This window comes from Mesoplodon mirus (assembly GCF_964341445.2).
Source record: "Mesoplodon mirus genome assembly, chromosome: 13".
Taxonomy (NCBI): domain Eukaryota; kingdom Metazoa; phylum Chordata; class Mammalia; order Artiodactyla; family Ziphiidae; genus Mesoplodon; species Mesoplodon mirus.
The window spans coordinates 33,099,011-33,119,183 of NC_138989.1; the positions used below are offsets into that span (position 1 = coordinate 33,099,011).

A 20,173-nucleotide genomic window follows, 5' to 3' on the forward strand; every position below is an offset into this window, starting at 1 on the left:
TGGACGGAGGAACCCAGTGCCGTTCGGTGGAGCTGACAACCGCACCTTGGGTTCATTTCCAAGTGGCTGCCTCAGCACTCAGGCAATCTGCTTCCAAAATTACCGTGTGGGAAATTCCCTTGCTTGGGAGCACAGGGGGTTCTTTTGCATCTCGGAGGCCTTCAGCCTTTATTTGTGAATCACACACAGGAACTCAATCACCATCACTAGACATCTTCGTTCCTTCCAAGCATAAGACTGATTCCTCATGGCTTTTCAGAGTCCTGTACGTTTCAGAAACTACACGTGATTGGTTACCTAGGGCATGGGTTTGGGACACATATGTGATTTGTCTTTTAAGCCCATGCCATTTCAGCAAGAGCAACCAACTGATGGATGCGGCACTTTTCCAGAATAAAGCCCGGCTTTGGCTCAGGTCTTAATCCCTAAGAGCACAGAGCTCTAACTCCTGGCTTCCATGGAGAGCTTGGCGATTCTGCGTGGCTGGAGCTGCAGATGCTCTGTGACGCTTCCTCCCTGGGTTTCCAGGGCTTGTTTTGTACCTGCTCCCGTCCAACCTGACAGCTTCATTAAGGAACACTCACATCTGTAAACCTACTGGCTTTGTGAAGATGTGAAGTTTCAGCCTTACGTGCTGCTGGCTGAACTACACGGAGGAGATAACCTATTTACATACTTAAAAGGTCAGTGTCGCACAATCCGCAGTTAGAGATGAACTTGCTGCTGCCTGCAACTGGAGCAGAAGAATTTGGGAGAAGGCCGCAATTTTTCCGTCTGTTTATCTGTGTGGACCACACACGTGGGTAAAGATGCTGGATGTCTGTGCTCAGCGGTCGGACAGAGATGGACAGGCCCCCTTGTACTTTAGAACCTCTCTGGTCACTAACCAGTAGGCGATTATGTGAACATGCAAAGCGCAGGACAGCCTCACCTACTAACAACTGTTAATTAATTTGAGATGGAAATACTTGCGTAATACCTCTTCAGACATGGTCAGTAAAACACAAGCCTTCACAATAGACTTTAAATGATATAGCTACTGCTTACTTACCTGCCATTTGCATTAGGAAAGGTAGATTTTTAGAGGGTGTAGAACATTTCCTTTTGTGGTCTTTCCTTTCAAAGTCTTAAAATATCAACAGCTTTATTCAGCTAATGTGTGTTGAAAGTATCTTAAAAGATGTCGTTATAAAGGCATGAATTTTCTCTAGAATCTCGGTAGTGGTTTTGTCCTTATCCATTTGTACATTCAAAGCAGAATAATGAGGGAATTGAGATCCATGGCTCCATCTAAATGTCAGGATATAACAGAAGATTAAAGTCCCTCTTGAAGGTGGAAAACAAGTTCAGAAAGGCTGGGGAGGAGTGTGGGTGGAAGTGGAGTCTGACTCCTTGGAGACACCGGCCAGTGCCCTTGGAGCCTTAGGACCCTGGCCACTCAGAGCTTTGCTCCCGAGGGAGGGCCCAGTTAGGAGGGCTTGGGTGGGTGGGTGCGTGGGGCACCAAGCTCTCAGCTGCAGCCTCTTCCCCAAGCCCGGCAAGGCCAGCGTGCCCTGCAGGGACCAACAGTAGCAGCTGCCACCTAGGTTCTCCTGGGATCCTGAGCTGAATTCCACATACGGTGTCCCCCAGGAGACCCTTGAAGCCAGATGTGGACCTGGGCCCATTGTGACGCAGGCAGCAGCTTCCAGGAGGGAACCGGGCTTCGTGTGCGGGCACATCCCTGGTGGCTGGTGTGCCCGTCCACTTAGAGCCACGTCCAGCGGGGCTCTGAGCCTGCTCTGACTCGGACTCAGGGAGAGAGAGGCCAGTGCGGTGACAGGCCGGCTCCTCGCTGGCATCAGTGGGTCACAGAGATGATTCAATCCTGCTTAGCAAACGGCCACAGTCTCGGGCCTTCATAACTCCTGTTTCTCCTGACTGTGGTTTTGAAATAGAGCAGCGGTGTCGCTGTGCTGGGGAGGGCCTGCTGGGCAGTGATGCCGTCTGTCCGAGGTTCGTCCCGGGTTCCAGGGGGTCTGACTCGGGCCTCGGCAGGGAGGGGCCACCAGGATGCTGCCCCCCTCGCCCGCCTGCCTGTCTGGCAGAGCGCTTGGCCGCGCGGACGCAGCAGGCCCTGCACCAGTCGGTCTTCATGTCGTCCTCGTCCGCCCAGCCTTTCCGGGACCTTCCCCTGGGCCGCGAACAGCACCTCAAGCTGCTCCCCGGCGTGGCCGACGTGCAGGCTGGCAAGGTGGCCCGGTGGACGGTGGATGAGGTGAGTGGCTGCCCGGGGCCGGGGTTTCTCTTAGGTGCTGAGTCCAAATTCCAGATTCACGCTTGAGGGAGAAGCAGGCTGACGCTCAGGACGTCCGGGAAGCCCCTTAGTGGGGCCCTGCCCTCCCCAGCCTTCTCCCAGCGCCGGCTCCACTGCCTGCCCCCCGGGGTGGGGTGCTGATTTAGGCCTCCAGCCCCGCATCACAGGTTTGCTCTGAGGAAACACAAACGTGTGGGCCTCCATGCCTGTGTCCTGGCAGCCCCGGGCGATGCCCCCCACCCCGCATGCTCTGTGCCCAAGGGGCTCCCTCTGCCTGGTGCCCCCGAGGCCCCGGGATCCCATATTCTCACGCCCAGGCAGCACCGTGCTGCCGTGTGTCCATCCGCAGCCACGGGGGATCAGGTCAACCTCAGGTTTATTAATAAATTAGGTCACAATGTTGCATAAGATGCCAAACCGAGGGGAAAGTGGATTTGATTGTAATATAAACACACCTTACAATGTTGGTTTTACATAAGAATCGGGTAAGTGCCATTGCTTCCTGTGATGCTGTGGAAATGCTTCATACTTAAAGCAACACACTCTTTGACTGACAGTCCTTTTGATGAAGGTATTGTTCTCACTCATCAGGCCTTAAGTTTTGGGGTTTTTTTTTAATGAAAGAAAAGCCTGGGTCACTCCTTTGACAAGACAGAGTAGGGCTGCAGTTAAACTAGTCACGGACACTCACTGAGCATGTCCAGCATGGACTCCATCTCGCTCAGAGGCTTCCTTTCCAGCCCCAGAAAAGGAGCAGGCGACTAAGGCCCTGCAGGGGTCAGAGGTCCGGGGGGCCTCCCGCCCCCCTCCTCCCAGGCAGTTCACAGAGTGTGCCTGGTGGGTTCCCCCGACCTGGCACCCTCCGCATGGACGGGGCCCAGCACACCCTCCCCGCCCGCCTGGTCCCTCTCCTTCCAAGGCTCTGTGGGTCCCGCAGGACAGAGAGGTGACAGGACATGCCAGGTGCTGCGGGGTTGTTTGGGGGTAAATGTGACCCTGCTCCCTAGAGAGTATTCATGGTCTGCGCCCGCCCATCTGTGAACTTTTACCAGTTTACAAAGCCGACTGAATTAAAACCTATTGTGTCTGTAATCAAAGCACTGCTGGTTTTGCCCTTGAAATAACAACCCAGGGTTCAAGGGCAGTCTCTCTCTCTTTTGACCTTCAAGCCATTCATCTGAGGTTCTGCACCGTTTAAGTTGGATGACAGTGGCCCCTCTTCCCTCCTCTTCCTGTGCTCCTGGCCCCTGGCGTGTCACTGTCCTGCTCAGACGTCCAGCCCAGCCCCACGTGTGCAGAGCGACTGCATCCCGACGGAGTCCCTTGGGCAGAGCAGGGCGAGCTCTGCACAGCATCCTGGTCCCCAGACGAGCCCGTAGGACCTGCCTGGCTGTCCGCCCGCCCCTGACCTTGGGCCCCACGCCCTGCGCCTCCCTAGTCCCCGTGTACTGTTGTCACGTGCACGGTCACTGCCCAGCGCAGGCTCTCCTCCTGCAGGAGCCCTCAGGCTGCTCCCACGTCCCTCGGGGCCCCCGTTTCCTCCGAGAGTCTCCGTGGCTGCACCTCGGCTGCTCACTGCTGGCCCTGTACCTCCAGCACGTGAGCGGAGACCTTCCTCACTCGGCCTGCGTCCTGAGAGCTTCTCACTGCGCCTGGCACTGAGGAGATCACCCAGTAAGTGTTTGTTGAGTGAATGGCAAGGGCATCTGAGCTGCATTTTGAAACAAGAGTGCAGTAAGTCCAAGCAGAGAAAAGACGGGATGCCATGCGGGGGAGGAAAACTATAGAAGTGGGGGTGAGTGTGACACGTGCAAGGATGACAGACACACATGTGTCCCTTACTGACATTAATGATGGTAGTGAACAGTGTTGATGTAATGATAGTGAGGCATGCACGCTTATTTTGCCCATTTTACAGACAGGGAAGTGGAGGCACCAGAGACTAAGGAAACCCTTAAGGCCGCACGGTCAGAGCCAGGTCCTGAGCCGACGTCTCACCGCACCCCAAGCACACTGCCCACTGGGGCTTGGGGAAGGCGACCTGTAGCAGGCGGGAGATGGGCCAGGCGCACCAGTCAGGCAATACCAGGTTCTTAGGTTCTAAGGCAGAAAGTCATGTTGTGAAGCTGGTGCTTCAGGGAGATGAAAACAGCACAGGCCAGCAAGGAGGGTGAGAGTAAGAAGGGGCCGGGCTGGGCGCCACTGTCCAGAGCCACCCGGGCTCAGCAGACGAAGCCACAGCACAGGAAATAGAGGAGGCACAAGACGAGGAGGTGAAATGAGCCAGCGTGGTTCCATTTACACTCTCAGCGCTACGCAGTTTGGTAATTAGGATAATGATGTGTGAGAACTACAAGGCCCGCACACTTCATTGGAAAGAATGGAAAAGTAGTGGTGCCGTCAAAGAATGGGACTCTGGGGACAGGATCCAGCTTGGGAGCCAAGGAATAAGAGGATGAATTTATTCTGGGACCTTCTGAGTTAGGGTTCCCTCAGGTTACACGAGACAGGGCTTCACCAGGCACGATCCCCAGAGAGCACGGCCAAGGATGGAGGCCGGTGGGTCCACGGCGGAAGTGCAGGAGGAGGGGCGAGAAGTTGGGGGGAGGCCGAGGAAGAAGAGTGTCAGGCGGAGGCTGGAAGTGAGCGTCCCAGGTCACAGGGTTCCCGGCTAGTGATGTGGGGTTGGGCTTCAGGGGATTGGGGAAAATTGTGTACAGAATGTGTGTTTTTCCCCATAAGAAGAGGGCCACAGCTTTTATTAACTTCTTGGGGGGTGGGGGGAGCATCACCCCAAAGGAGCAGGGATCACACTATTTAGGGAATAAATAGGAAATTCAAGGGTGGGGCCTCTGATCTGACCAGTTTCAAGTCTGACACTGAACAAAGTGAAGTTTGGAGGGTGATTAAAGGGAAGTACCTGGTCCATCGTTAGATGGGGCGGGTCTCAGAAGGAAGAGACTCACTAGGGGGCGGGGAGGACCGAAGATGGCGCGGAGGATGATCAGGAAGCTGCGATCACAGTTCTGAATTCTCTGTGATGGGTACACACGGGATCCCAGCCTTTTCCTGCCCAAGGTGACCTTAGACATTTTCTAGATTAAAACGAATGCAGCCTTCGGAGAGGCTGGCTTCCTGGAGCACTTCGTTGACCGCGGCTGCCCATGGGATGCATCCCAGAGAAAACAGTCTGGGTTAGTCCCTAACACTGATGTACCTTTGTCTTGATAGCTCCCGAATTAGATGCCCTTGAGGACGAGGACCACATCCTAAATTTCTCTCTGTATTCTCACATTCTGTAGCACATTTCCTGGCACAAAAACTGGTCCTCAAGAAGAAAATTTGGGTGGTCAAAGTGTGGGCGTTGTGATGGGTTTGTATCATTGAAAATAAGGGGGCTCCCTAGGGGGGATCCCAGTGAGTACCAGCCACAGGGGCCACTGTGTCTGCTCCAGATGCTGCACTAAGAGTGGCGAGTCGGGTCATGAGGACTTGAGAAGGCAGTTCAGGGCACGCGTGGCGGGGCTATGCCTTTCTGCTTTGTTCCCACAGGGCAGGAATGGGAGCTCAGGGGCCAGGGACAGGGTGTGTGGAAAATGACTTGTGGGTCCTTGTGCTAAGTGCCATCCAGGGACACTTAAGGCGGGTGAGTGTCTCTGGCAGGAGATGCAGCACAAGGACAGTCCCTCTTAGCCGTCCTGGCTGGGAGGAGACCTCCGCTCCAGAGTTGTGTTACCTGATGGACCTTTGTCACGTTGCCTGGAGGCAGGGGCTGGCTTTTAACTCCTTTGCTGTTTCTGTGGTGTTTCTGCCAGAGCAATTTCTTTCAGAGCACCGGCAGGCTGTGAAGTTAGTTTAGTGGTTCTAAAAGGAGAGACAAGACCAGATGCAAGTACATCATTGTAGTAGAGGTTATTGTCTTGTGAAACCTTCGTTAGGAATGCGTGAGTGTGTACACGCTCAAGCTGTGGTCCCTGGGGAGCGTATTTCTTACTCTGTGGTCATGGAAATGTTCTATAGAAGGGTACAAGCATCTAAGAGTAGGGACTAAATTATTTTTATATCTTTTTACATCTTTATAGCAAGTACACCAGAGCAGGTGTGTGACAAATGTGCGAGTGAGTGGATGAATTAGGAGACGAATTTTCTGCAGCCCCTCCTGCCAGGCGTCCATGGGCACACGCAGGCCAGATGCGACACGTACACACACTACAGCCGCGGGTGCAACTCGGGGATGCTTGGTGCCCATATGGGTACTTCTATTTCTTACATTCAAAAATGCCTTTTAAAGCAGCACATATAGATCGCCCTGGCCTTATCCAAGGGCTCCCTAAATGTCCATTAGATCTAAAAGATGGTGGTCGCTTTCCAAGCAATCTTTGCCCAGGAGGGAGTGTTTTGAAAAATTCAGGATACTGCTACCTAAGCATAGCAGCCTTATACAATTGGGCCCTGAAAAAGGGCAACTAACGAATTCCACTGATAAGAAATGAGACCCGGGCTGGAAACATGGTCCCCAGTGGACCCGAAGCCAGGACAGTCAGGCACCCGGCGCTGGCTCAGCAAGATGGGAACGTCGGCATCGGGAGAGATTTAAGGAAGCAGCAGCTACACTGAAGGAAGCAGGCCTGCTGGGCTGCCCAAGGATGCCAGGAAAAGGAGGTTGCCTGGGAAGGAAGTTGGGTGGAGTAAAGGGCTCAGCTCAGAGCCTGCACAGTTTCATTTCTTAGTCTTTCCAAACTGCTGTGTCATCCCTGGAACTAACTTACTCCACGTCCTTCCAAAACAAAACCGGGGTGTCTGCTGTGGACACTGTGCTCCCAAGAACTTGGGGAACCAGGTGTGCTGCCCCCGCCAAGGCCAAGGCCAAGGCCAAGGCCGGCCACCCTGGGCTCCAGCAGGGCCGCCATCACCTGGGGAAAACAGCCAAGTCCACACAGCTGTCCTGGGTGGAGGCAAAGGACGGGGTGGCAGCTTCCTCCCCTGTGGACTCATGGAACCGTGTGAACGGTTCTCCGCATTGACCACGACGTGAAGAAGGAAGCACGTGTTGAGGGGGAGCGTGAGAGGGAACCCTTCCGTTACTGCTCTGCGGTCTAGTGACCTTCACCACTTTACAGCGAGGAAATCTGCAGCAAATGGGCTTTCTACTGAAGCTCAAAATAGCATTTATTCTCGGGGGAAGAAATCCTGACTGGCTGTACTGAATAATGATACCAAATCATGATCCAGGCCAGAAGAGTCTGCCTCAGTAGATTTCATGGAACTTGTTCTTTACTTTGGAAAAAGGCAGGTTGAATAGAATCAGAATCTCTTTCCAAAAAGACAGAGAATTTCAGACATGGTGGTAATAAAACTGTCCGAGGAAGACAGCAAGGACCGTGCGAGGACCTGCCCCACAGCGCAGCCCTGTTTACTCTTTGGTTTAGCACATTATTTATCCCCACTTAAAATCCAGTCTACCTCTGACATGGACAGTGATTTCCTGGCTCACGATACTAAGAAGAGGCAACGTGATCCTTTTTTTAAATTTGTATTTGTTTGCCCAGAAAAGGACATTTTAACCTCTGAAAACCATCAGAGCAACACTCAGCCCTGTGTTGAGAACAGAAGTTCCTGGAGCGTGTATTGACGAGAGACTGCCTGTGGGGCGTGTCCCTGTCCCGGAGGCCGGGCATCCGGGGGCCCTGGTGCTGGCATGGCTTCCCCAGGGGAACCAGTGATTGAGAGGCACCAGGGTGTGTCTTTAGCTAATTCCTAGAGCCACTTTTCTATGTTCACTTTCCCTACTGTGACCCACGGCCCCCTCCTGTGACAGAGCCATCCCAGAAGAGCCCTCCTTCGGCGCGGTGGCTCCTACCAGGCGGTGTCGCCAGCACCTGGACTCGTTTTTCGTTGTCACAATCGTGCGCGCTGGGGCTGCTCCCGGCACTTAGCGGGGATGTCACCAAACACCCTGCCGTTTGCAGGGCAGCCCCACAGCGAAGAAGGATCAGGCCCAGCGTTGGAGTCGCGCTGGGCAGGAAACCTGCCCTTGAGCGTGTTGTCTCCGCCCCCAGCTGTCCCCTGTGACCCCACGTCAGGGTTTCACCTTCAGCACCTCCCGCCCCCAGCTCGGGGCCCTGCCCCTGCGGAGCATTCAGCCCTCAGAGCGCCCGGCGGAGGGGCCGCTGCAGCCTGCCCCCCAGCGGCGCCTGGATGGCCTCCCAGGCCTCCCCTGCCTCGTGTGTGTGTGTGTGTGTGTGTGTGTGTGTGTGTGTGCGCGCGCGCGCGCGCGCGCGGGCGTGCCGCTGGGGCGGTGTGGGGGGAGGGCCTTGGCCCTGAGTGCGCATTAGAACCAACCCGTGAATCGAATTGACTGTTTCAGAATCTCTGCAGCGTAAGCTTGGCCTGAGATCGTGTTTAAAGATCTCCAGGTGGCTCCAGTGCATGTCCAGGGTGGAGAAGGGCTGCCCCGGGGCACTCACTGGCCATGTGTGGCCTTGAGGAAGTTATTAAACCTCTTTGGGCTTCAGCTTCCTCATCATTTTTGTGGGAATTCCCTCCGCAGGGAGGTCCGAGTCCCCATTGTTGGCCAGACGCTGGGGGAGACCCTGGAGGCTCGGGTATGGGAGACGGGACCGCCCAGGTCTGGAAAGGCAGACAGTGCCTGTCATCACTGCTGTGCACAGGCCACTGCCGCCTGCCCTCCCTGACCCCCAGGCTAGACAGGAGGGTCAGACGATGGAAGGTTCCAGGATGCCAGGGCTCCACACAGATGGAGGCTGTCATTGGCACCATGGTGGCTGTAACCCTATGTAGGTCAGCCTGACAATGAGGCCAGAAAAGATAGTAGGAGCTGGTCTCACTTCCAAGCTGGCGAGTGCTACTGGGGCTTCATAGCTACTGTTTAAATCCCAAGCGTTTGAGGGATTCAAAGTGTATTTTACTCAAATGTTGAATGACTACAACCCAAGGTATTATTTCCGGTGCACGTTCTGAATCAGGCTTTTCATCTCGCGCTGTAGGTGGCTGAGTTCGTACGGTCTCTGCTGGGCTGCGAAGAGCATGCCAAGTGCTTCAAGAAAGAGGTAGGAAATGGAAAAATTACATATGTTTCTCTACAACTAGGCCCGGAAGTGCTTTGTTTCCATTTACTTAAGTGTAAATAAGGGCAGTTTGGGGGAGGCAAGAGAAAGAGGTCCCGGCAGGAGGGGGCCCAGCGGGGCAGCCTCTGTCTGGGTCGCTGATGTGAGCTGTGCATTGTCGCTGGAGTCTGCAGCCTCATCTCTGCAGCCGCTTGTGAAAGGGACTCTTGGGACACGTCACTTGGTTAATACCTGCATTGTGACTGCAGCCACACTGGGGCAGAGGGGACCTGCCACGGGCCTGCACCCAGGAAAAGGGGGGCTTGTCTGCTCCAAAGTGGAATTAGGACCGCCCTGCCTGTCCTTGCCCTGCCCCTACTCAGGGGGACCCGGAGAAACCACACAATCCTTGAAATTGTTGGTTTCCTCATCTGCCTCCGGGGTTGCTGGTGGGATCAGCACAGAGAAGGGTTAGTAAAGCTCTGTAAACGCTTACTGTTCACATGATAACCATCACTGCTTCACTCTTAGGACTACCGGCCACTTGGCCCGCGAGTCTTGCCTGAAGTTCTGAGGGTTGGGGTATGGCCGTAGGGTGGTGCTCTCCACCGCTGTGGGAATGTGCTCGTTACCCCAAGGGAAGGGGATTCCTCTCTCTAGATGGACGATTCTTCATTAGACAATATATTAGACATGGAAGCTTTTAAAACTCTCAACACCCCACGTGGGGTCCCCAGGGATCCCTCCTTCCTCAGGGAGACACTGACACCATGGTTTGTATTGTTAACTAAAAAGGGTTAGAACCACAGGGCTGGCTGGGTTCATGGAAGGGTGTCACCCCAGCAAACTTCATTCTGTCCTGTTGGTTCTGGAACCTGGACTCCTTCTGAGCCCATCTGTGAAAACAGGCAGCGTGACTGTGGGACAGGCCACAGTCGCCGGGACTCAAACTCTGAGACCACCCTGGGGCTTCTAGAAACCGGAAAAACGGCCTGCACGGTGGCACTGGCCATCACGTGACCTCAGGAAAGCCATGACATTTCAGACCACAGTATGTTTTAAAAGTTAATAAATAAAGCCTTCATTTTGAATGTACTTCTGCTTATAAGGGTGTTTGTCATAGGAGTCATTTTAAATACAGGAGGGTTAAAAGGAGAAAACAAAAACCAAACCAAACCACTGGCCGAAACCCCTTCACATTTGGTATAAAGACTTCAAGTATTTTAACTCTGTGTATGTTTACAGCGATCGTGCACATTTAATTTTACAAATTAAAACAGATCTTTCTGTATCATCAGATCATGTTTCGTTGCGTGACAATCCATGAAAAATTTCCCAAATCATTAACTGTTTCATTGTAACATGAATTTTGGTGACTGCCTGGTCCCTCATCCTAGGTGACCCTGTCATTTATTTCCTTCTGCTGTTTCTGGAGTGCCCGGTTGTTTGCAGTGTTGCACTGTTATAAATAACACCATCGCGTCCTCTTGTTCATTGTTCTCATGGGAAACATTCCTGGAGATTTCACTTGGTAGATGAAAGTGGGTTATTGTTAAGGCCCTTGATACAAATTCAGTCCAAAATTTTAAAAATGTAACAATAGAAATTCAGCCTAGGGACAGTTGATGTACACTGAATTCACATTTCACAGAATGAACCCCTCTTTAATTTAACTTAGCTTCAGCATTCTGGGGAAAACAGAATTTGACGGTGGTTGGACTAAGATGCCGTCGTGGTCTGTGGTCCCCAAGCTCTGGTAGGCCACCGCGTCCCCGTCACACAGCTCAGCACCCAGGGGCCCCTGGAGGGCAACCAGACTTGAACAGCAGGATATGTTTATTTGTGCTGATTTATTGATGTACAGCAGATTGATGGCAAAGCCTTCCTCCTCCTGACACAGAAGGACATTGTCCAGGTGATGAAGATCAAACTGGGTCCAGCCCTGAAGATTTACAACTCCATCCTCACGTTCAGAAGCTCCCAGGACCTCGCCAGGGAAGGTGCTGTCTCGGGCCAGGAAGGCACGGGGAAACTCTGCACCTGATGGGCTGTGGCCACCACGCCTTGTTCTCTCAGCAGGAGCATCAGCCACATGAACTTGATTTCGGTGTGCCCGTGGTCATGTCCAGGTTTGATCTGGACCTTGTAAAGTGGCTGCGGTTTTTATGTTTGGAGGGTGTGATGGCTGGTCCAGCACCAGTGACACAGAGGCCCAGGCACATGCAGGCTTCTGACCGCCCTCATCTCGGCTCTGACGTGCTGCAGCGACCAGACCAGAGAAGCCCACACGCGCGCCTCTATCCTTCTCCCTCGCCCCGGAGGAGGCCACTTCCCATTTGCAAGGATGCAACTCTCCAGTGGTAGAGTATCAGGAAAACGGTTTTCACACACACATTGTTCTGTTTTCACCAGAACGGCTTCTGAGCTGGGCTGCGATTTGCCCTCCGGGTGCAGTGAGTCTAAGAGATAGGCCTGGTGCTTTAAACAGACTTCTGTGAGATTTGTGTACTTTACTCAGGAAAGCGTGGATCGTTAAAAAAAATTAATAATAAGCACATGTTTTCATGATCTATTAATTCTCCTTTGTGTTCCACAAACCATTTCTCAGTTGTGCTGCCAGGGTCTCCCGAGTGTGCCCAGCCAGCCGGGCACCTGGCAGAAGCTGGCAGGAGTCTCCTGAGAACCCTCCACCTGCAGTGTCCCCGCAGGGACCCGTGTCCTCACACAGACACACACCTCCCTCCCCACCACCACCACTTCTTCACAGCTTCCGCTCTGAGGGTCACCTCAGGGGGGCTGACTTGTCCTGCGGGCTGTCTGCGTGTGTGCCACGAGCCGTGTTACATGGGGGCCCTGGGTACATCTTTACAGAGACACTCCATTAAAGGGAAGATTTATAAAGTGGGGAGCTGTATGTCTATGATATGTTCAAACAATTCTTATTTGTTATCAGCCCTTATTTGTTTTGTTTAAGTGACTACATTTGAAGCTGAAGTTACGTGGAGTCAGCCTCACAGTATGGGAGCTCCATCTTTTTGGTTGGTTTTTTTGGGGGGCAGGGGTTGTATTTTTTTTTTTTTTTTGCAGGTGGGAGAGAAAAGAAATACATAAAATGAGTCAGACCTGCAGTACCTACTTGCTTCAGTTAAGAATCTTGCGGTTTAAAAAAAAAAAAAAAAAAAAAAAAAAAAAAAAAAAAGGGCTTCCCTGGTGGCGCAGTTGTTGAGAGTCCACCTTCCGATGCAGGGGACACGGGTTCGTGCCCCGGTCTGGGAGGATCCCACATGCCGCGGAGCGGCTGGGCCCGTGAGCCATGGCCGCTGAGCCTGCGCGTCCGGAGCCTGTGCTCCGCAACGGGAGAGGCCACAACAGTGAGAGGCCCGCGTACCGAGAAAAAAAAAAAAAAAAAGAATCTTGCGGTTTAAGAAAGTTGCTTGGAGAGTTTATCAAACTTCAAGTCACCGAAGGAAAAAAAATTCTTCTCTAAGAGGTGTACTTATATTTCATTCTTTAGATCCTCACCTTAACTAAATGGAATTTTAATGTATTATTGGTTCATGTGCATTTTTCTTTCTGTAATGTTTTATTTGTTGTTTGGGTTTTGTTTTGTTTTTTTGACTGCCACGTACAATTAAAATTCCTGCTTCTGCTATGTTAAAATTTTAATATATTTTAAATGATAATAAACAGATAAAATAAGACCTCCACCTCACTGCTTTTATGAATATGTTGTAATAGCCTGGAGGCTGTCTTCCCAGCTGGGAAGGAACAGAGGCAGTGGCCCTGCACCCGTCGGCTGGTAGAGAAATCGGCCGCTTCTGAACACTTTTGGAGTATGTTTTCTCAGGGAAGTAAATTTAGGTGTTAATGATTTGAGTGTTTAAGTCTGAGTTTTTTTAAAATTAAACAGAACCTCAAAATTGCTCATTTATGTAGGCTCCATGGAAGACATGAGATTTGTGGTTTGTATATTTAATACATGTCATTTTAAGAGAAGGATCTAGAACAGGACAGATAATTCCAAGCCAGATTAGGGTTGAACTGTTGTGTCCCTAGAAGACAGTATGATGGGACAGAAAGAGCTTGATCCAGGAGTGTAGCCGCCTGCTGCAGCACACTTTGTCATCCAAGTGCCTCGACCTTGACATTCAAATGGCCCCACCAATGTGAACAGTACCTTCACCAGGGCAGCTGCCTGAGCCAGGAGGCTAGAATCCTCTGACTCTTTGTCAGCTTCTGGGCTGTAATTCTTCTTCTACCAACACGGCATCACTGGACATGGACATGGGCAGCGAGGTGTGCAGTCGGCACCCAGCACTGGGGCTCTCACGCACCCCCCTTCCCCTCAAGCACAGCTCTGTTCTCTCTCTCTCGTCTCACACACACATAGTCTGGGCTGGACCAAGACTGAACCCCCTCCTCGTCTCCACACTCACCCCTCTTTTGGGCCTCCCCTTTTGCATCTGCTGACCCCTCTGCTGAGGTGTCCCCTCCCCCGTCCTCCAGAGGCTTCCTTACCGCCTTAGCTCCTGGGTTCCCACAGCAGCCGTGCCTCCCATCCTATGCTCCTCAGTCTTTATTGTTATTACTTGCTTGTCTCTCCCCACTAGTCTAGGGTCTGTGAGGACCAAGACCGTGGCCTCTTCCTCTTCACTTCTTCCTGGCATCTGGCATAGTATTTGGCACGTAATGGGCACACAGCAAGTCATTTTTTGCATCAATGAACGAAGCAAACGAATCAAACTCAAATCTAGATTCCAGCTCTGTGACTTCCTAAATAGTTGTAACGTCTCCATAAAATGAGAAAATAATACCTACCCCCGAGGGGTTTTTTAATTTGATTTTGAGGAGGTGTGCATGTGTGACTGCAACTGACACAACACACAAATAAGGTGCCTGACTCCTAACAGTAGCCACTAAATAGGGGTCAGGAAAGTAACAGCAACAGCGATCCATTTTTTAAAATAATCTTGTAGGAATCTCCCGCGTACATATTCAAATTTGCATCAAGCCTGACCCCGAGGGGCCCACTCTTCTTAGTGTGGCTACGTGTTAGGGGCCCAGGAGCACGTGGGGCGGGCCCTGGGATGCTCCTGAGGGCCCTTGATCGGCTTGGACTCCAGGCTACCACACCCAGAAGCAGCGCCAGCCAGCTCCCTCCCCCCTTCCCATGCTCTCCAGAAAGGCTTGGGTCATTAGGAGTTGGTGTCCTTCACTCTGCCAAGAGGGCCCCAGCCACACTCAGCAGTCAGGAAGCATCCAGAAATGCCCGGATGGTGTGAAGGCCTCCACTGCCCCGGGTACCAGCCTCAGCCCTTACTCCCCGTTTCTTTGCCTGAGTCCCACCCGGAACATGAGTGAGTCAGGGACAAAAGGGGAAAAAATGCCATCAGGGCATCAAGAAATACAACTTCTAGGATATTAGAAAGAGTTCCCCCAAAGGACCATTCATACAACACATCATGATGCTGGAAATTAGATCATTAGCAAGAATCCTAAGGGAGCTAGGACTTGTGTGACTATAGACTTTAAACGCCTGTAATTTCAGGTAATTTTTGCAAAAATAAATTTCTGTCACTTCTAACAACCTGCAGACATTCTACGAAAAATCTATCCTTAATCAGTTCTGAACCCCGCTTTCCTCCCTCTGTAATTAGATGCTAACCTTGTATAACCCACATTCTAAACAGATCGCAAGAGTGACAGCCAGGAAATTGACTCCTGTTAGCACAGGGCTCTGGCCTGTGACATCTTCCCCTGCCTGACCGCTGACTCTCAGACATCCGTGGGATTTCTTGGTTGAGTCTCTTGTGTCTATGGAATCTCCATCTGCCGAGGGAGGGCTAGGGCTTTGGAGTCAAGCCCAGGCTTGAATCCTGAGTCCTATGTCTAACCAGGTGCCTGATCTGGAAGCATTTCTTAACCACCCAGCAAATGACCAGCTTGCCACGTTCACGCCTTCCTTTTGAAATAATTTTGATTGCGTTACATTTTGCTCCATCCTTTTGAAGAATATTCAGTTTGTCTTTCCAACTCCCAGGGCGTAAAAATATATTCCTGAATATGAAGTGTTCCTGTGAATACATTCTTAATATTCAAGAATATATTTGTCATGAATATATTTTCTTATAAATTCTTCTTAAAAACGTATTCTGCTTATAAATATATTCATGAAGAATCTATTTGTTAATAGATTTTTGAATATTCAGAATCTTTATAAATATACTCTTCCTATGAATAAATATATTAGTGAATAATATATTCACAAGAAGTCTTTCTTCAAAAATATATCCTTGTTATACTCTCTGTCTCCATCTCTCTCTGCCCTTCAGTTTCTAGCTGCGGCAGGGAGCTGGCACAGGCCAACTCCTTAAAATGCTGCTGGGGGCTTCCCTGGTGGTGCAGTGGTTAAGAATCCACCTGCCAGTGCAGGGGACACAGGTTCGAGCCCTGGTCTGGGAAGATCCCACATGTCGCGGAGGAACTAAGCCTGTGAGCCACAACTACTGAGCCTGCGCTCTAGAGCCTGCAAGCCACAACTACTGAGCCCACGAGCCACAACTACTGAAGCCCGCACACCTAGAGCCCGTGATCTGCAACGAGAAGCCACCGCAATGAGAAGCCCGCACACCACAACGAAGAGTAGCCCCCGCTCGCCACAACTAGAGAAAGCACATGCTCAGCAACGAAGACCAAATGCAGCCAAAAATAAATAAATTAATTAATTTTTAAAAAATGCTGCTGGGGAGACAGAGTGAAAACTGGATAAATATAATTCAAGAGTTAAACGACTAACCATTGGTGAGCCATTTAATGAACTGGTGATCACAACTTGATTTCTCAGTGAGATTTTCTGCTTCCAAGTCTTTGCCCCATATGTCCCTTTGGACAGATGATGGATGTTGAATCCAGTGATAATAAAACACAGCCTAGCTGCCCCTGGATGCCCAGGCTGAGGCTGAGAGGCACAGGGGAGTCCTTAAAGGCAGCAGTAAAGACTCAGTTCCTTAATGGTGAGCCCAGAGGGCTACAGGCATGTTGACAGCATGCGCCGTCCCTCCCATGCAGCCTCAGAACCTTTAGGGGCAAAGCTGTGGTATCCACATCACTGTCTGCTGATGGTGGCCAAAGGAGTGGCACTGAGATGGAAGAAATTCAGGGAAAAGGGATATGGGGTAAAAAAACAAAACAAAACAAAAAAACACCATTAAAATGGGAATGGAAAGCCAAAGGTTGGAGAAATGAGACCGAGTTTAAAATATTGAGAGTTTTTCTCCAAACTGTTCTGTTTCATGGCAATCAGGCTTAGTTGTTTCGTGCAATTTTGCCTACAAGACAACACCCATCCATTTCCCCATTCACTTTGGTTTGAATTCAGATCGTGTTCCCTTTGATTGCAGAATCTAGGCATCAAGGCAAATCAATTCATGACATACACAAAGTGGTGAGAAATCCCAGGATGAACCCAGAATGTTCCCACAATGGCTTTTTCACAATCCTTGAACTGCAACTGATAGCAATTGTGTTAAATATTCATGGGGACAGTTTGGAAATACAGAGCCAGTATTTTACTGTGGAATGCTGGGGGCTGAAAGGTCTTTTAGTGGGAAAAAAATATCAAGAACTACTGGGAAATATTAGCTCAGCTTCATTTTTTAAAAAATAAAGAAATAGAAAGTGTACTTAAAAGATTTGTTTCCCTGAGATGAGAGAATTGCTTCGCCACCTTGTTGTGAGAAAGGTCAGGTGTGAGTGACATGTGCTTCCACCAATGCAGTTATTCATCCATAATCTGCACTTGGGACCCGCATGAACACTGTGCTTCAGGCGCCAGCCAAGGTTTGGTTTTGTTTTGTTTTTTTTCCAAGAAGAAGCAATTCGAGTATCATTTGACCCAGCCTCTCCAAAAGAGAGTCAAGCCAATAAAAAAATAGTTAACTAAAGGAAGATCACTCAGACAGGTTACTTGGTGTTGGTGATTGAATTTTTCTTTTTCATTTTTCAACCAATTTGCAAAGTTTGCCTCTGGAACAGCCAGCTTACTTTTTTGTTTCCTTTTCATTTTTTCCTTAAGAATAGATTTGTTTTTTATGAACCCTATCAGTTTGAAACTTGAGGTTGTCCTTCCTGGGTTTTCAGAGAGATTTACCCCCGTGCCTTTGAAAGTTGAGTAGAAGGAAATTAGTCCAGACACACATCTTATGTTGATTCAGAATATTTTCTTCAAATGAATCAACAAATGCATCTGAACAGAGGTCCTTATCTTCGTCCATTGTGGAAATTATTACATTCATTCATTCAACACGTATTTACAGAGAGCCCACTACGTGCCAGGTGTTCTGAACACTGGGAATGTATCTGCAGACAAATAACTAAAAATCTCTCCTTTCGTGGAGCTTAAACTCAAGTGGGTGGAGACGGACAATAAACCATAAGCATAAAAATATGAATAGGAGGGAGGAAAAGGAGAAAAGTCTAGGGTCTCGTGTAGTGGAAATATGACCTTGCTGGTCCTCAGATCTCAAGGACACACCATCAGGTGGCACCGCTGGGTGGAGTCCCCTGGCACTCAGGTCCATGTAGGATTCACACGACACACACCTGTGCAGCCCCAGGCGTTGCTGCTACTCTTTCTAGGCCTTTCTTCTTGCTCTGCCATAGTAAACAGCAGAGAAGTCCTCATACCTTCCCACAGGACCTAGAACAATCTTCCACCAGAGGTACGGCCCACACACATTGCTGACTGACTGGGTCAAGGGTGGGAATATTATTTGGAGTGCCAGTTTGATGTTAGCAATTAAGTAATCTGTTACCTGGAAATTTCTGGACCTTTTTCCCTCCAGATTCTAAGCAGCAATTAACAAGAAGTAATCAGAGATACTTGTAATGTGATTAAGTAAAATTGTCATCAGGCAGGTAATTTTAAATACAGCCATGCTTTAAATACAGACTCATTAATTTTAGCTCAGTGGTGTTCTAATATTTATTATGCATACAGAAGAATTTTAAATGTGAATATGTTTTCACATTGCTATGCTCGGTAGTCCTGCCACCCCCCGCAAAAAAAAATTATCCAACTAATAATTCCCTCCCAGAGGGAAGCTAAAGGTTAATAATGTGATTGTCGAGTGCAATGCTGAACTAAAAAGGATAACATCTTGATGAAATGGGTCTGATAAGAAGGTGGAAGGACTTGACCTTTTATGTGAGTCAACACAACGCTCCCAAAGTAGGTCCTAAGTCACAACTGGTTTCAATGCCCTCATTTTTCAAATTAATCATTTGGGTGCATGTTAATTTGAAAACTGATTAGCCTTAGAGGATGTACAATTTTAGGAAAAGCAATAGTTAGTTCATGCCAGTCAAGTTCTCTTAACCTGAAAAGTCTATAACAGTGTGTAACAGTGATCTGAGTTGGAATCATGAACTTTCAGAGAAAAGACCAGTTTTTCCATGTCTGGGTAGCTGTTTGACACTGGAAAAGTCCTTTAGAACCTGTGAGCACTCTCAGCTGACTTGGGCTGCAGAAACTCATTTCACAATTCCGTCTACATTCTGTGCAGACAGAAGGAAATACCTTCAGGAGGAAACAATAAAGAAATAAAGAACTCCCGATTTCAAAACCTCAAGCTCAAAGTTCCGTACTCCATTTTTTACTGGTATTAAACTGGTAACAAGTATTTGCTTCCACAAATCTGTTTAGCCCCTATTTTCCATTTCTCTGGAGACAATAACTCATCACACACACCCATCCTCAGAAGCAACTTCATCGCTTTCTCAACTTCAATGAGGATATGAAAATAAAGTAATAGATGAATGGATCGTGACAGAACAGTTGGGTCATGTGACTACACTCTCCTTCATTATCCCATTTCCAAAACTCCTAGTAAAGCAATTATCCAATCTGCTTCACAGGCTCATTCAGGAGCCCTTAGAAAAAAAAGATGATGCCCTGTAGAATTCTCCACCCCATTCAGTGCTTGCCCAGAGTCTTACCCACACCGGGTCAATAGAATTTAATATTTAACAACCGGATGGTGTTGAAGAGGCACTTGAGAAATATTAAGTAAAGTAGAAATAAAGAAAGATGTACTTTTTCATATATTGCTTCGATTATTCAAACTTCAGCTTAAGATGTAAAACAGCTAGTTCTCCAGTCCCTGTAAAATCATCTTTCATATACTTTTGAAGATCCTAATGAAATCACCCTTAGTCTTCTCTTTTCTGGATTAAATCCCCCTACTTTTAGTCTCTTCATCGATTAACTTTGAAATGTTCAAACGCCTGTACTGCTAATTCTGCTTTTTTCTAATCTTCGTCCCTACGTACCTTCACTGCTGTTAGCTTCATCAGAAAGCCCTTCCCTTCGTTATCTCTGCATAGTCCTTGAGAAGCCGGCTGTTGTCTCTGACCTATGGCCTGTTTCTGCTAAAAGTTAATGGTGCCATAGGTCTATTCACCCTCCTCCCTATCAACTCTCAAAACAGTGTGACCTGTGGGGCACAAGGTGGAAACAGCCCAGAAAGCCATGGAATCATGCAGCTATGAGATGAATCCTGGAAGGAGCATGGGAGTCCTGCCATCCTGGAGCAGAATTCCCAGGGACGGTCATTTTGCTAATGGTTTGTAAAATGTTACACAAAACAAGCACCTAAGGAAGAGGCGTTAGGCAAATTAGAATCCAATCCAGTTTTCAGGCTTAAGGATGTCACCTGAGCACTTCTACTGTGTTTCCTATAGCTCCTGTCCCATGTGGCTAGCTGTTTGGTTTGCAGACTTTTCTGTTTAGCCCATTGCATTTGGTTTCTGC

The 20,173-nt window shown here is 49.5% G+C and overlaps 1 protein-coding gene across 1 annotated transcript in view; it reads left to right on the forward strand.

The window, feature by feature from the left end:
- Positions 1-11,407, forward strand: part of L3MBTL4 (L3MBTL histone methyl-lysine binding protein 4) — a gene marked incomplete at its 3' end in the record, with an annotated part of 408,304 nt that extends 396,897 nt beyond the window's left edge. Inside the window, 3 exon segments of the mRNA XM_082640598.1 lie at positions 2,088-2,257; positions 9,304-9,366; positions 11,228-11,407. Of these exon segments, the coding sequence (XP_082496724.1) occupies positions 2,088-2,257; positions 9,304-9,366; positions 11,228-11,407 (413 nt within the window).
- Between the last annotated feature and the right edge of the window lie 8,766 nt (positions 11,408-20,173).